The 13959-nt window shown below is 43.6% G+C and overlaps 2 protein-coding genes, 1 long non-coding RNA gene and 1 other non-coding gene across 4 annotated transcripts; 3 read left to right on the top strand and 1 right to left on the bottom strand.

Moving 5' to 3' along the window:
* The first annotated feature begins 448 nt into the window (after nucleotides 1-448).
* Nucleotides 449-4356, top strand: LOC100841049 (malate dehydrogenase, cytoplasmic). Its single transcript, XM_003574014.4, has 7 exons — nucleotides 449-608; nucleotides 2336-2494; nucleotides 2597-2772; nucleotides 3078-3355; nucleotides 3440-3575; nucleotides 3663-3774; nucleotides 3964-4356. Exons 1-7 carry the CDS (start codon nucleotides 566-568, stop codon nucleotides 4056-4058), a joined length of 999 nt encoding a protein of 332 aa, XP_003574062.1. The 5' UTR covers nucleotides 449-565; the 3' UTR covers nucleotides 4059-4356.
* MIR7782 (microRNA MIR7782) lies at nucleotides 1294-1423 on the top strand. Its single transcript, NR_127073.1, has one exon. It is a non-coding gene; the product is annotated as a microRNA MIR7782 (primary transcript).
* A 3141-nt stretch (nucleotides 4357-7497) lies between the features above and the next one.
* LOC112271431 lies at nucleotides 7498-11350 on the top strand. The gene is made up of 2 exons (XR_002964363.1): nucleotides 7498-7632; nucleotides 11049-11350. It is a non-coding gene; the product is annotated as an uncharacterized LOC112271431 (long non-coding RNA).
* Nucleotides 11351-11556: 206 nt separating this feature from the next.
* On the bottom strand, nucleotides 11557-13959 carry LOC100826772 (transcription factor MYB4). Its single transcript, XM_003571834.4, has 3 exons — nucleotides 13629-13959; nucleotides 13390-13519; nucleotides 11557-12234 (listed from the first exon to the last, which is right to left on the bottom strand). The coding sequence occupies exons 1-3, from the start codon at nucleotides 13759-13761 to the stop codon at nucleotides 11739-11741; spliced, it is 759 nt and encodes a 252-aa protein (XP_003571882.1). The 5' UTR covers nucleotides 13762-13959; the 3' UTR covers nucleotides 11557-11738.

Below are 13959 nucleotides of genomic sequence, written 5' to 3' on the forward strand. Positions count from 1 at the left end.
GCTGCCGCTAGTTCTGACGATTTCTTCGGTTGCCATGATTACATCAGGGAGGCGCAGTGATCAGTGACACCCTCTCCGAGCATCTTCTCCTGTGTCCGCTGATCTCCATTGGTGCGTATTTCAAGTTTTTCTGTTCTTTTAAATCGCAAGTTGACAAAAATGTCTAACTGACATCGTGGTCCATCTTAGCTTCTCAGTTGCTTTTCCTAGATCTTATCGCTCCAGCCACGGGCCGGCGCCCACAACATCAAACACCTTTTGTAGACTGTAGTACAAATAAGCGCACTGACATTTGGACCCTCTACGTGCCGGACCCACTGGCAGCGACAAAAGCCACTAGTGATCCTACGTGCCGGACCCACTGGCAGCGACCAAAAGGCACTAGTGATGGAACCCAGTAGGAAGTAACAAAACGTACCGACGAGTCCCCTGCAGCAAGCTTAAATAACGGCCGCCCATTCTGCCTCGTCTCGCTATCCTCCCGTTGTCGTCGCCTCCTCTCCAAGCCACACTATCCCAATCCCCATCTCCAGAACCTTCCAGAAGCTCCCTTCCTCCTCCTCCAATGGCGAAAGACCCGATGCGCGTGCTCGTCACCGGCGCCGCAGGTACAGCACCGAACCCCCTCCGATCCGCGCAGTTCCCTAGGCGATCTAGCCCGTGTTGGGTCGGATCTGGCCATGTCGTCCGGATCCCTGATCCAGTTGGGTTTTGAGTGTGCTTTGCTAGCTCTAGCTAGATCTCCTCTTGGGTCGCTTGATCTGACTGGGCGGAAGGGTTGAATTGAAGTGGCAAATAGTAGCGGATCGGACAAGTGAGAGAGCTCACTGCTAGCTTGGCTGCTCGCTCTAATTTTGATCCGAGCTGTAGCTGACGCGATCTGATTGACTTTTGTGTCAATTTGTGGGTAGATCTGGTAATAGTCGCTTGATCTAATGTTCTCACTAATTGCACTTGTTAAACTGATTGGTTTAATATGGTATGATCTTGCACACCACCAGCTGAATGAGTTTAGCGAAGATCTCTTAGATAGTCGCATCATCTCTATAGGGATCTGAGCAGACTGCTGTTATTCATTTGATAATAAGTGGCTAATTCTGATGCCATAAATGCAATTTTAAAAACATATTTGGTCTAGTTCGGACTGATTTAGATGGCTAGCTACTTTTTTTTGGGTGTCAGGTGAAATGTGTAGTCTTAGGTACTGTTAAGCATATAAATGGTGTTATATTTTTGTTTAGGGTTACATAGCTTGTACTCTGTGTATTGGCCTGTTTGGTGCCTCAATGCAATTCATCAAGTATATTACGCGGCATGGTATTAGAGCAAGTTGCCAAATCTGGCTGCCATGACAATTGGTGATGGTGATGGTATTGTTTTGGTGACCTGCTCTGATACCATGTTGTGAAATATTTTTAATGCATTGTGTGGATGCCCAAATGACTAATATATAGAATATAATATATGGCACTCTAAACAAAAGTATAAAATCAGTTGTAACCTTAACAATAGGTTTTGTTTGAATGTATTCATATGGTTGGTCTATCTGATGAGGCTTATTATTGTTAACCATGCAACGGGTGTTATATTTTTTTTCTAAGGTTTATATGTTTATTGTACCTTGTATATTGGCTCTTTTGATGCTTCTATGCAACACATCAAGCATACTGCATTATATGGTACTAGAGCTGCTTGCAAACCCTAGCCATCATCCCTCAAACTTTACTAGGAGGAGCAATCTCCAATACCTCTGTGTGTTAGAATCGTGCCAAGTTTAACTGAATTAGTAATGATTGTTTAGAGCACCACATGTCACATTTCACTCCTGTAAACACATTTAGCAGAATCCCATGGGGTGTAATAAATGTCTTTTTAGAACTAAGGGGTTCTTCATTTGCTGAGTGGACCTGTTTCAAGTTGAATCTAATTTTTTTCAAGGTTAGGAATGGAAAGTAGCTTCGGGTTCTTAATTTTCTGAATGGACCTGTTTCAAGTTGAATCTAATTTTTTTCAAGGTTAGGAATGGAAAGTAGTTTCGGGTTCTTAATTTTCTGAATGTAGCTGTTTCAAGTTGAATTGTTTTTGGGGTTATGAATGTGAGTACACTGATATGGAAAGTAGCTTTATGTTTTTCTGTCTGGGAATGGGATTCGAGTTTGGAAACATGTGGCTCTCCAATTTTCTGGTTCTGGACCAGGTAATTAATGTAGCCTGCACCTGGGAAACTTGGATCATGTAGCATTGAAAACTAAGCTTTCTCTGATACTGTGGTAATCTTTGATGCTGTGGTAATCTTTAACAACTAGCAGAAGCTGACTTATTCCTTGTTGGGTAGGACAAATTGGATATGCTCTTGTTCCCATGATTGCTAGGGGAATCATGCTGGGTGCAGACCAGCCAGTTATTCTGCACATGTTGGATATTCCGCAAGCTGCTGAAGCTCTTAATGGCGTTAAGATGGAATTGGTTGATGCTGCATTTCCACTTCTCAAGGGTAAGCCGATTCATTTAACTTGTTTCTTCTAGACAGTATGGCATCTTCTATGTAGATTTATCATCCTTGCTGACATTTAAACCTTCTGTTGGTACACTATAGGAATTGTTGCAACAACTGATGTCGTAGAGGCCTGCACTGGTGTGAATGTTGCTGTTATGGTTGGTGGATTCCCTAGGAAGGAGGGAATGGAAAGGAAGGATGTTATGTCGAAAAATGTTTCGATCTACAAATCCCAAGCATCTGCCCTTGAAGCTCATGCAGCTCCTAATTGCAAGGTAATTGCTGGAACTTGTTACATGGCAGCTTCCATTTTCCAATGTTCTCCAGCGGCAACATGCATTCACCATTCAGTTACGTGGTTATACATTTTGTCCTGAATGTGCCATAAGGCCATAATAAAATAGATTGGCCCCGAAGATCTGATTTGAGCCTGACAGTCTACTCTTATATATTGCATTTGCATTATATGCATTATAAGATGTACCTCAACAAAATTGTACTATATTACAAAAGAAACCTGAGCTTCAGTTATAAAGTCTCTTAGTTGTAGATTCACAACATTTGTGCTGTATTTTTGCAGGTTCTGGTTGTTGCCAATCCAGCAAACACCAATGCCCTTATCTTGAAGGAATTTGCTCCATCTATCCCTGAGAAGAATATCAGTTGTTTGACCCGCTTAGATCACAACAGGGCACTTGGTCAGATTTCTGAGAGACTGAATGTCCAAGTTACTGATGTGAAGAATGTTATTATCTGGGGCAATCACTCATCCAGCCAGTATCCTGATGTTAACCACGCCACTGTCAATACTCCCAGCGGAGAAAAGCCTGTTCGTGAACTTGTTAAAGATGATGAATGGTAAATAAGAAATACTGCAAATACTGAATTGTTGTTGTTGGTTCCATTTATTAGGATTTCATGGTTTTATCCTTGTTTACACAGGCTAAATGCGGGGTTCATTGCCACTGTCCAGCAACGTGGCGCTGCAATCATCAAAGCGAGGAAGTTCTCGAGTGCTCTTTCTGCTGCCAGCTCTGCTTGTGACCACATCCGTGACTGGGTTCTGGGAACCCCTGAGGTCTGTTCCATGGCCCCTTAGACCTTACCTGCATGTTCGGCCGGCTTACATGTCCGCTAACGCCTTGATTTCTCTGGAATCTCACAGGGGACATACGTTTCCATGGGTGTGTATTCCGATGGTTCATACGGTGTGCCTGCTGGGCTCATCTACTCCTTCCCTGTAACTTGCAGCAGTGGTGAATGGACAATTGTTCAAGGTGGGCGTCAGTATAACACGCGATTACCACTTACTACTTTGTTGTCTCATCTATTCTTGCTGTGCCTTTACCTGCCTTGTCATGCATATATGTATTCTCTTCCCTAGCTTTTTGTAGCCTGAAAGTATGTTTGCCACACCTAGCTTCCTAGGTTTCTCACCTGCCCAATGTTTTGTTGCTCCTTGGCAGGGCTCCCTATTGACGAGTTCTCGAGGAAGAAGATGGATGCGACTGCCCAGGAGCTGTCGGAGGAGAAGTTGCTTGCCTACTCATGCCTCGAGTAAGTGCGCATACCAGGAGAGCAACTGCTACTCTGATGTTTTGAATAAAAGAAACATTCCATCCCATTGGGACTCCTCTTTCGACCCAGAACAGCTGCACATCGCGGTGCATACTCCCTTCTGCTGGTTTTGCCAGTGTGTATGAGGCTTGTAGCTCACTTTTAGCTGGACATTCGCTGGAAGATTCAAACCATTTGAGGCTTGTTTAGAACCAGAAGTGTTTTTCATTGCCTGCATATTGCGGAACAAGCGTTTTTAATCTTTCTGGGCGCCTAAATATTTCATTATACTTGCTGCAGCACCCCTAATGAGTTAACTCTAAAAACAGAACCTTCATGATGGAGGGTGTGTGTATGCCTGCAATTAGCGCATTTTAAATCTTTCTGGGCGGCTAGATACTAATTTTATAAACATCTTTCATGGTGAGAAAGAAGTGTCCGTGCGCTGACCGGTATCTGCATGAGAAAGGACGCCTGGTTAACACGGAGTCTGGCTGTCGGGCGCCTGGTGGTGGCTGCATGAGAACGGAGAAACCATCGGGAGCTCCCGGGCGAACGAGTGTGCAGCTTGATGCATGTTGCCGTCGGTGGACGTAGGGACCGTGGCAACGATTCGCAGGTCATGAGGTCATGGCAACGATACGCAGCTTGATGCATAATTGCGACAAAGTCGTTGCTAGCCAGATCGATCCTTTGACTGGGGAGTTACTCTTCTCTACCAGTGATCGTTATGTAGCATGACATGCTGCTTGGCTGGTCAAAACTCTATGTACGTACCGACGTTGTCAACACCTGGCCGGCTTCACATTAGCTTCCGTACTTTTGTAACCTCTTGGGCGGGGGCTACCTTAACTAAACCATTCGAGGTGAAAGAGGGAAATTATTATTTTGTAGAGCATCTGGTTAAGATGCTTTAAATTTCGTGTATACGTGTACACTTGATGCACTCTAAAAAAGACTTACGAAACTGCGACCTAGCTTTCTCCGTGTTAACCAAAAACATCGTCTAGTTAAGATGCCCTAATCTAGAACTTGAAATTAGGAAAAATCCAAGACTAATTCTTCTCTGACTTAGCGCATGCTTGTGAACCTGAAACTATTATATTGTGCTAGATTTTTGTTTGACAGACAGACATGGTCAACGAAGAATCGTGTTTAAATATTTCATTTATCTACATGTGCATTTGTGCCCATGGACTTTCTATATATTCTTCCTTTCATCCGAACATATGAAATATTGAAATGTGCACCTAAGTTTGATGAAATGAGGCCAACACCAAGGTAAATCCAACTTATGAATTCAGAGGAGCCAAATTTGTTTTTCCCACTTCATCTTGAATTCAGAATGAAGTCTGTAGTAGGTTCCAGCTCAAGGTGGCAATTTGTACCCATCATCCATGTACCTGGTGGGTAAAAACCCTATTCGGTCAAGGGTTTGTGTCATTTTTACCCATGGGCACGTAGTTGGGGAAAATACTGCACCCAATTGGGTAGAGCAGGTACGTGTATGAGTTGTACCCATACTTGTATACCCGTACAATGAACTGGCATGTGGGTCCGGATAAACAGAGAACTCCTAATTCTACTGAATTACAAATGACCGTTCAATACTCCAAGTTGTGCCTTGTGCTGTATTGGGCCTTCACCAACCAAATATGTTGTTGTTTATAAGAAATAGGATTGTAATGGTCTGAGTCAAGTAAGGGTGAAATATGTCCGCATCGACTTTAGGCCTCACCTATATTCACTATCAATTGCAATGACTTCGTTGAGATTAATGATTTATTTTGATGCTATCATGATGCTGGAAGTTGTTGCCGGTGATACTACGAACCAAGACCTTGTTTCCAACTACAACCTAGTTTTACACACTTTCAATCTCTTTTAAAATTTTGTTTTTCTCCGATCGGCAAAGTAAAAAAAACACCTCCACCTTACATCTAATGCATCTCTTCGCCAAACTAGGACCAACTACAATATTGAAAACACTGTTAGGTGTGTTGGGGTCAACACAAGTGACTTTTGTATTTTGAAAGAAGAATTGTTCAAGGAGAGATTACTTTCATCCTATGCCTCTTTCGGACTTATAAATACTCCCTCCATGTCACAAAGAATGGCATGCATGCACTTCAAGATTTTACTTTGACCAACAATTAGACTAGTCATTTGAGAGTTATGTGCTACAAAAATTATATCATTGGATTCATATTTCAAAAACATTTCCAACGAGGGAGTATTCTTTGTGAAAAGGAGGGAGTATTATGTCATTCATTGAAGGGAAAGTTGTTGTTGCTGTTCTACATCCCTCTATACATGCTCGGAGTCCCAACAAGTATCTACAAGAAGAAGAGTACCGCTGTAGACATCACCTGGCAGCCGACAACCCACATTTTCCTTTCTATTTCTTGTCTAGCCTTCTCTAGTGGCTATCCATGCATACTCCACCCGGCCATTATTGTCTTCATCGGCGGCAGTGCCATGCTCCACCGCTCGAACGACGCCCTCTCTAGGTACTCCATGAAACCATGGTCCTTTTTTTTCCACATACGAGCTCGGGGTATCCTTCTCCTATGTACCTCCCCCATCTCTCTGTGTGTATCAGAAATCTACATCTATGCAAGTACTCTAAACTGTGAGACTGAAATTTGTTTTTCAACCAAATACCAGATCAAATAGTCAATTAACCAAATTCTTGGGTTCTTGAATTTTCCTTGCAAAATTTGGTTAACGAAAATTGTAACCAAATGCCCACCCCCACCTTAAGTCATGACGCATGCCAGTGATAAATAGTTGTTCTGAATGAATTGTTAATCACGGCTTGAGGTAGTTCTTTTATGCGCATATCATCCATCCATTTGGCCCATTTCTCTTATATGACCGCTCCTATAACACATACCATTTGATTTCAACGTATTCTGTATTTACTTCTACATCTGCAAAGTTATTGTACCATCTCTGAATCTGAAAAAAAGTCGATCGGAAAACGACAGGCCGGCCGAATCCCTTAGCTCCATCCCATCCATAGGGCCACCCACAATACATCATATCTTAAGCATTAAGTAGGTGTCTAGATACAACTCTCCTAACGTACTGTGTCTACATGTTGTACTCCGCACTAACAGTATCTAAAATGGTCATTATTAAATATACCAGTGAGAAAAAAAATAAAGCCTTGCGTTAGATTCCGCGTGAAGAGTCATATTTTGCATAAGATACAACGCCACTCTCTTTCTTAAATATATCTATCTGTTTTTTCTTTTCCGTTTTTTTGCCTACATGACATTTTCTAAGATGTGCTCGGTCAGAACATTTGGATAGGCATAGGCCAAACTCCCACCCTACCACTAAATTCACAGTCCTATCCTTGTGAAATCTCCGTATAATATTTGTGAATCTATTATCTTTCACACTAATACACCAAATTGGCAAATTGCTAGGTCTATTCCATTTCTGGGATGCGAACTTTGTAAGTAACTAGCCGAAAGGGAGGAGACGAGAGAAGGGAAAGGCCAGAGGAGAAACCGAGTTTTTTTTTGGGAGAGGATCAGAGGAAGAGGAGAAACAGAGTTTGCGCCAAGGTGAGTTAGGCAAGGATGGAAGGGTTTGGGAGCGTGGTGGCATAACTTTACAATGCAATTCCTAGAGTCCTTCACCACTTATGGTAATTTCTCTTGGAACTGGCTCCCTGCTACTGGTACTGCAGGAGGCATACTTGTGGGTGTTAATACTGATTTATTTGATGTAGTATCTTAGGATATTAAATCCTACTATGTGTTGGCCTCTATGAAAAGTAAACTTGATGAATTATGTTGGAACTTTGTTGTTGTCTATGGCTCTAGCTATGAGGAGTACAAACAAGAATTTATTGATGAGTTACATAATCTGTTCTGTCATACTTGCCTGCCCACTGTAGTGGGTGAAGACTTTAACTTGGTGAGGTTTAACTCAGATAAGAATAATGGAAACATCCATCAAGGATGGGCTACTAAGTTCAATGACTGGATTAATGGCCTGATGGAAATTAAGTTGGCCAATCGAAAGTTCTCTTGGGGGAATAATCCAAAGGAAGCCATTATGGCTGTTATTGATAGAGTCTTTGTTACTACCTGCTGGGAGACACATTTCCCCCTTTCCTCTCTTTCTGCTTTATCCAGAGATATTAGTGATCACACCCCTTTGGTACTTGACTTGGGTTGTGGTATTCCTCCTCCTAAAAGGCCTTTTAGATTTGAGAAATGGTGGCCGGAGCTGGATAATTTCAAACAAATGGTCATCACCAATTGGAATCTCCCTTGCCCATGTTCTGACCCATTAGACATCTGACAATTTAAGATCAGGAGGCTTAGTAAACTCCTTAGAGGTTGTAATTCTAATGCTGAAGCTGGACAAAAAAAGCTTAACCAAGACCTCACTGCTGAGTGCACTTGCCTAGACATTATGGCTGAAACACAAGCCCTCCTCCCTGAGGAACACCAGCGCATGAGGGATATCAGGAATGAGCTTAATCTCCTCTGGTATAGAGAGGAGATTAAAACTAGACAGAGATCCAAGGAAAGAGATATCCTTGAGGGGGACAGGAACACTAAATACTTCCATCTTGTAGCTAATCAAAGGAAGAGGAAGAAAATGATCCTCCCTCTAGAGGGGGAAACTGGGCATGTCAATGACAACAAGGGTATGATGGAGATTGCTGTAACTTACTACAAATCTCTATTCAGCTCTGAACCTCATCTGGATATTTCCCTCTCTCAAGATTTTTGGGATGTTGATGATAAGGTTTCTTCTGAAGAAAATGACCTGCTTACTCAGAACTTCTCTGAAGAGGAAATCAAGGCAGCTGTGTTCAGCTCTTATGCTGAGGGGGCACCTGGTCCTGATGGTTTTCCCTTCCTATTTTATCAAAAGTTTTGGGAGACCATTAAACCAGATCTGATGTACTTAGTATCCAAATTCTGCTCTAGCACCTTGGACCTTTATAGGCTCAACTTTTCTATGATTACTCTCATCCCTAAAGAGGCTGATGCTACTGGCATCAAAAAATACAGGCCAATTGTTCGCACTAACTGTAGTTTCAAGATTTTTTCAAAGGCTTGTACTAATAGACTTAGTACATGTGCAAACAGGATTATTAGCTCCAATCAGACTGCTTTCTTAAAAGGCAGGTATATACTAGAAAGTGTGGTAGCTGCTCATGGAATTATTCATGACAGCCACCTTAATAAAATCCCAGGTGTGGTACTTAAGCTTGATCATGAAAAGGCTTATGACAGAGTGTATGTTGGGTTCCTTAGAACCATCCTTCAACAGAGGGACTTTTGCCCCAAGTGGATTTCCTGGCTAGATAGCATCCTCCTTAGAGGATCCAGTGGCATTAGATTAAATGATAGTGATGGACCTTTCTTCTCTACTAGTAGGGGGCTTAGATATGGAGACCCTCTTTCCCCAATCCTTTTCAATATTGTTGCAGATGTTTTCACAAAAATCCTATCAAAAGCTGCATCTTTGAATCTTATTTCTGGGCTGATGCCTTCTGCCCATCAGGGGGGAGTGGTGAGCCTGCAATAAGCAGATAACACCGTCCTCTTTGTGGACAATGATCTTCTTAAGGCAAGAAACCTTAAGTGGTTCCTCTCCTTTTTGAACAAATGTCTGGAATGAGGATTAATTTTCATAAAGGTGATCTGTATTCTCTGAACCTGGAAGATGAGCAAATTAGACCATTTGCTCAAACTTTGGGTTGCAAGCTAGGACAATGGCCCATGAAATACTTGGGGGTTACTCTCCATTTCTGCAAATTAAAGAAGGAAGATCTGCAACCTGTTGTAGACAAAATTATCAAAAGAGCAGCTTGGTGGAGAGGAAGACTTATTTCTTATAGGGGCAGACTTACCTTGATAAAAACTTGTCTGGCTAGTATACCTATTTACCTTCTATCCATAATCAAATTCCCTAAATAGGCCATCAGTGAAATTACTTCTCAGATGGCTCATTGCTTCTGGGACAATTATGAAGGACATGTCAAGTACCATCTTGCAAATTGGGAGTTAGTCACTTTAAAAAAAGAGTTTGGGGGCCTTGGTATCCCCAATCTAAGACACCTTAATGTGTGCTTGTTAGCTAATTGGATTAAGAGATATCACCTTGACTCTCATAAACTTTGGAGACAGATCATTGACATCAAGTATGACAATAGTTCTCCAAATGTGTTTGCCTGTTCTGATACCATATCCTCCCGCTTCTGGAAAGGAGTGCTTTGGGCTTCCCATGCAGCAAAATTGGGATACTTTTGGAAAATTGGTAATGGGAAGAGTGTTAAGTTCTGGAAAGACCAATGGATAGGAAGCTCTAGTTTGGCTATCCAATTCTGGGAAATTTACTTTATCTATAATGAACATCACAAGTTTGTGGCTGAGATTTGGGATGGATCTGACATTAAGCTCTCCTTTAGGAGAGGATTTTCACCCCACATTATGCAGCTTTGGCAGGATCTGGTTGCTATAGTCTCCTCTACTTCTCTCTCTAATGACTCAGACCAATTAGTGTGGAAATTCAATAATAGAGGTGTCTATACCACCAATTCTCTGTATGCTGTGGTTAATTTTTGAGGAATCACACCTTGTACAAACTGTCTGGAAACTACATCTGCCCCCTAAGATACACACTTTCCTCTAGTTGGTTAGCCATAATAGGATTTTGACTAGAGATAATCTGCACAAGAGATAACATCTGAATTATCTTACCTGTCTGTTTTGTTCTGAACCTGAAACTGTACAACATTTATTCTTTGATTGTCTAGTTGCAACACTTATTTGGGAGTTCATGAGTTCGTTACTTAAAATAACCCATGGCTCTAGCCTGGAACAAATTGCAAAATTCTGGGTGGGCAATAAGAAGAATAGAGTGTTAAACATGTCTACTGCAGTTGTTCTTTGGTCACTTTGGAAATGTCGTAATAACATCTTTTTTTCGCTCATCTTTGTGGTCCTCAATGCAGGTGATTTGGCAAATGGTCCTGCGATACCTTCGCTCATGGAAGCTTCTCTGTTCAAACACAAGTCAGGACGCTCTAGCACATATTCTTTGGTTGGAGGACAAGTCGGTGGAGATCACAAGACTTCGCTCGAGATGAAGAAGAGAAGGGCGATCTCGATGCTGACTCTCAACGCCTGCCAGGGCATCATGTCGATGTCCCTTCAAGACTGCTCTCCATGAAGAAACGAGATATGACGTTGATTTTCTGCCATTTTGTCCAGCTTTCATGATGTCTTGTAATCGGGCTAGTTAGAGGCGCTGGAACTACTTTCTCGTTCTACTGGTAGCATTAGGGCCTATGTGGCCGTAAGTTCTGTTGGAATTGATCCGTTGAGACAGATTTTTTGCTGTTTCGTTGTTTTGAATGGAACAGAGGACGAAAAAGCCCTATATTTCTAAAAAAATCTTCAAGGAGGGAGCTAGGGAGCGTGGACGTGGAGCGCTAGGAGGCCGAGGGTGGATAAAGAACAAACAAGAACAAAAGAACTGTAGCTACGGGTATTCAGTTTTTCTCTCCTAAACAAGGTGAATTCACCTCAAATTCCAAACATTTTGTCACCGGAAGATGGGGAAAACATACAGGTAAAACAAAGAGAGAAAACTCTAGTCTTCCGGGTATCCCAACTAACAAACATGATTTTTCGATCATTAATTAAGAGACGGCCAAGTCCCTCATGTCTCCGGACTCGAACATCTTGAGCCAGAAATCCATGTCCTCGTTCCTCGTAGGCGCCAGGCTCAGCTCCTCTTCCATACTGCCAAGGTTCATCATCCCCGTTACATCCGTCGAGAACCAGAAGCTGTCGTCGGTGACCACGGCCGAGCTGAAGCTCTCCTCCTTGACAAGCTGGTGGCTCGCGCTGGTGATGGCCGGCGAGGACGAGACGGGCGCCGCAGTCTCAGTCACTGTTGAGTTATATGTCACGCTGCTGCTCGACCGCCCCGGCGAGAGCTGCTCATGCTTGACACTGACGGGAGCGCTTTTAGTAGCCTTGGCCTTCTGCTTGCGCTTCTTCTGGCGGCGGCCGCCATCGCCGGGAGTGGTCTTCTGGTTGTCCTCCAGCAGCCTCTTCTTGAGATGGGTGTGCCAGACGTTCTTGATCTCGTTGTCAGTGCGTCCCGGCAGCTGCGCTGCGATTGCGGACCACCTGTTCCCAGAACAAAAATAAAAGAAATTCAGAGCTGCAAACTGTCAAACAAAACATCAACTGCATGCAAGCCTCAGATACCGCAAAGATTTGATTCCCAATGCACAGTGCTACCACATCAAACAGTGAAGATGGTTTAATCTGAAGCACAACTCCAAGTCCTTCTCCTCCTTGTTAATTTACAAATGCTCTTGAATTCAGCAACTGGGTAGTACCCGATCATGTGCGATTAAACAAGGAATTAGTGGACGGGATCAGGATTGCTGTGGTCGGGCATGCACTGGATTTCACTGCATTTCATACTCACAATTTATATGACTGGTATAATTAAGTATGGGTTCTTGGACAGAGTGTGGTCCAGCTCAAGTGGTGGCCGGATGATTGCGATGCTGCTGCTGCATTCATATCAAATGCAGAGGGATTTTACAAGTATGCATCATCGTCTGCATGCATGCAGCGGCCACTACCACCCCACTCCATGAAAGGCCAAATGAAATGGAATCTCTGGCGGCTTTCGAGCTTTGAAATTGTTATTTACATGTGGTGGTTTATGTGGAGAATCGCTTTTGTCTTTTTTTTTTTTGGGGGGGGGGGGGTGGGGGGGTGTAATTTAGTCATTAGTTTCGAGGAGGCTATGGCTGCCACCAATCAATCAATGATAGGACTGTACCTGAAAGTTCAGAAAGACGGTGCATCTTTTTCTATCTGAATTTCTGAACCACTGTTGAACTGCATGCCCAATAATAGACTTTTCTAATTGTTTTCTTCGACTTTGTTTCAACCATTTTTTATTAAAGTTTTACTCACTAGCCCGCGCAATGGAAAAAGATATGAAATGTGTACGGTAATTTCTAATCCTAAGCTGGCCCTTTCCTAGCAGCAATGGCCAAAATTGGAACAAAGTAAAGAAAGGAAGCTACATAGGGAGAACTAGTTAATGCCCGTAAAAAATGGAGTGCTACTAGTTAAACCCTTCCAGATTAGCCGTGAAGCTGTGACGATGATCACAAAATCATCTTTTCCAAGCGTGATTATAATGGTAAAAAAAACATACACACACGGAGCAACAGAGTACAAGGAGAAATTCATTTTTAAAAAAGTAAAAGGAGAAATTGAAAAGGAGGTGGTAAAAAAAAGGGGAGGATTTTTTTTTACCTGTTGCCGAGGGAGTGGTGGAGGCGGATGATCTGGTCCTCCTCGTCGGCGGTGAAGTTTCCCCGCTTGATGTCGGGACGGAGGTAGTTGATCCAACGCAGCCGGCAGCTCTTCCCGCACCGCAGCAGCCCTGCGCGCAAACACAGACGAGATCCATCCAAAGCCCATGAGCGCGCTGGCTCCTAATAAATCGCCCGTATTCACACGCCGACAAGGATCCCAAGCCGAAGTGAACTCACCGGCGTGCTTGGGGAGGGCGCGCCAGTTGGGGTGGCCGTGCTGCGCGATGTAGTCGGCGAGAAGCTGGTCCTCGTCGGGGCTCCACGCGCCCCTCCGCAGCCCCTCCTTGTCGCAGCACGGCGCTCTCCCCATCGACTCCTTTCCCTTTCCGGCGGCGCGGCGGCGTGATCGATCGAGGCGACGGCAGGGGAGGGAAGAGAGGCCTAGGAGAGGAGGGGGGCGGGGCTGGCTGGCTGGCAGGCTAGCTGGGCCTCGGCTCGCGGCGGGGTATTTAAAGGCGCCATGCGATAGAGATAGACGATGCAGGAGAGCGCCCCGGGACAAGCAAGA

Source organism: Brachypodium distachyon, chromosome 3, assembly GCF_000005505.3.
Source record: "Brachypodium distachyon strain Bd21 chromosome 3, Brachypodium_distachyon_v3.0, whole genome shotgun sequence".
NCBI lineage: Eukaryota > Viridiplantae > Streptophyta > Magnoliopsida > Poales > Poaceae > Brachypodium > Brachypodium distachyon.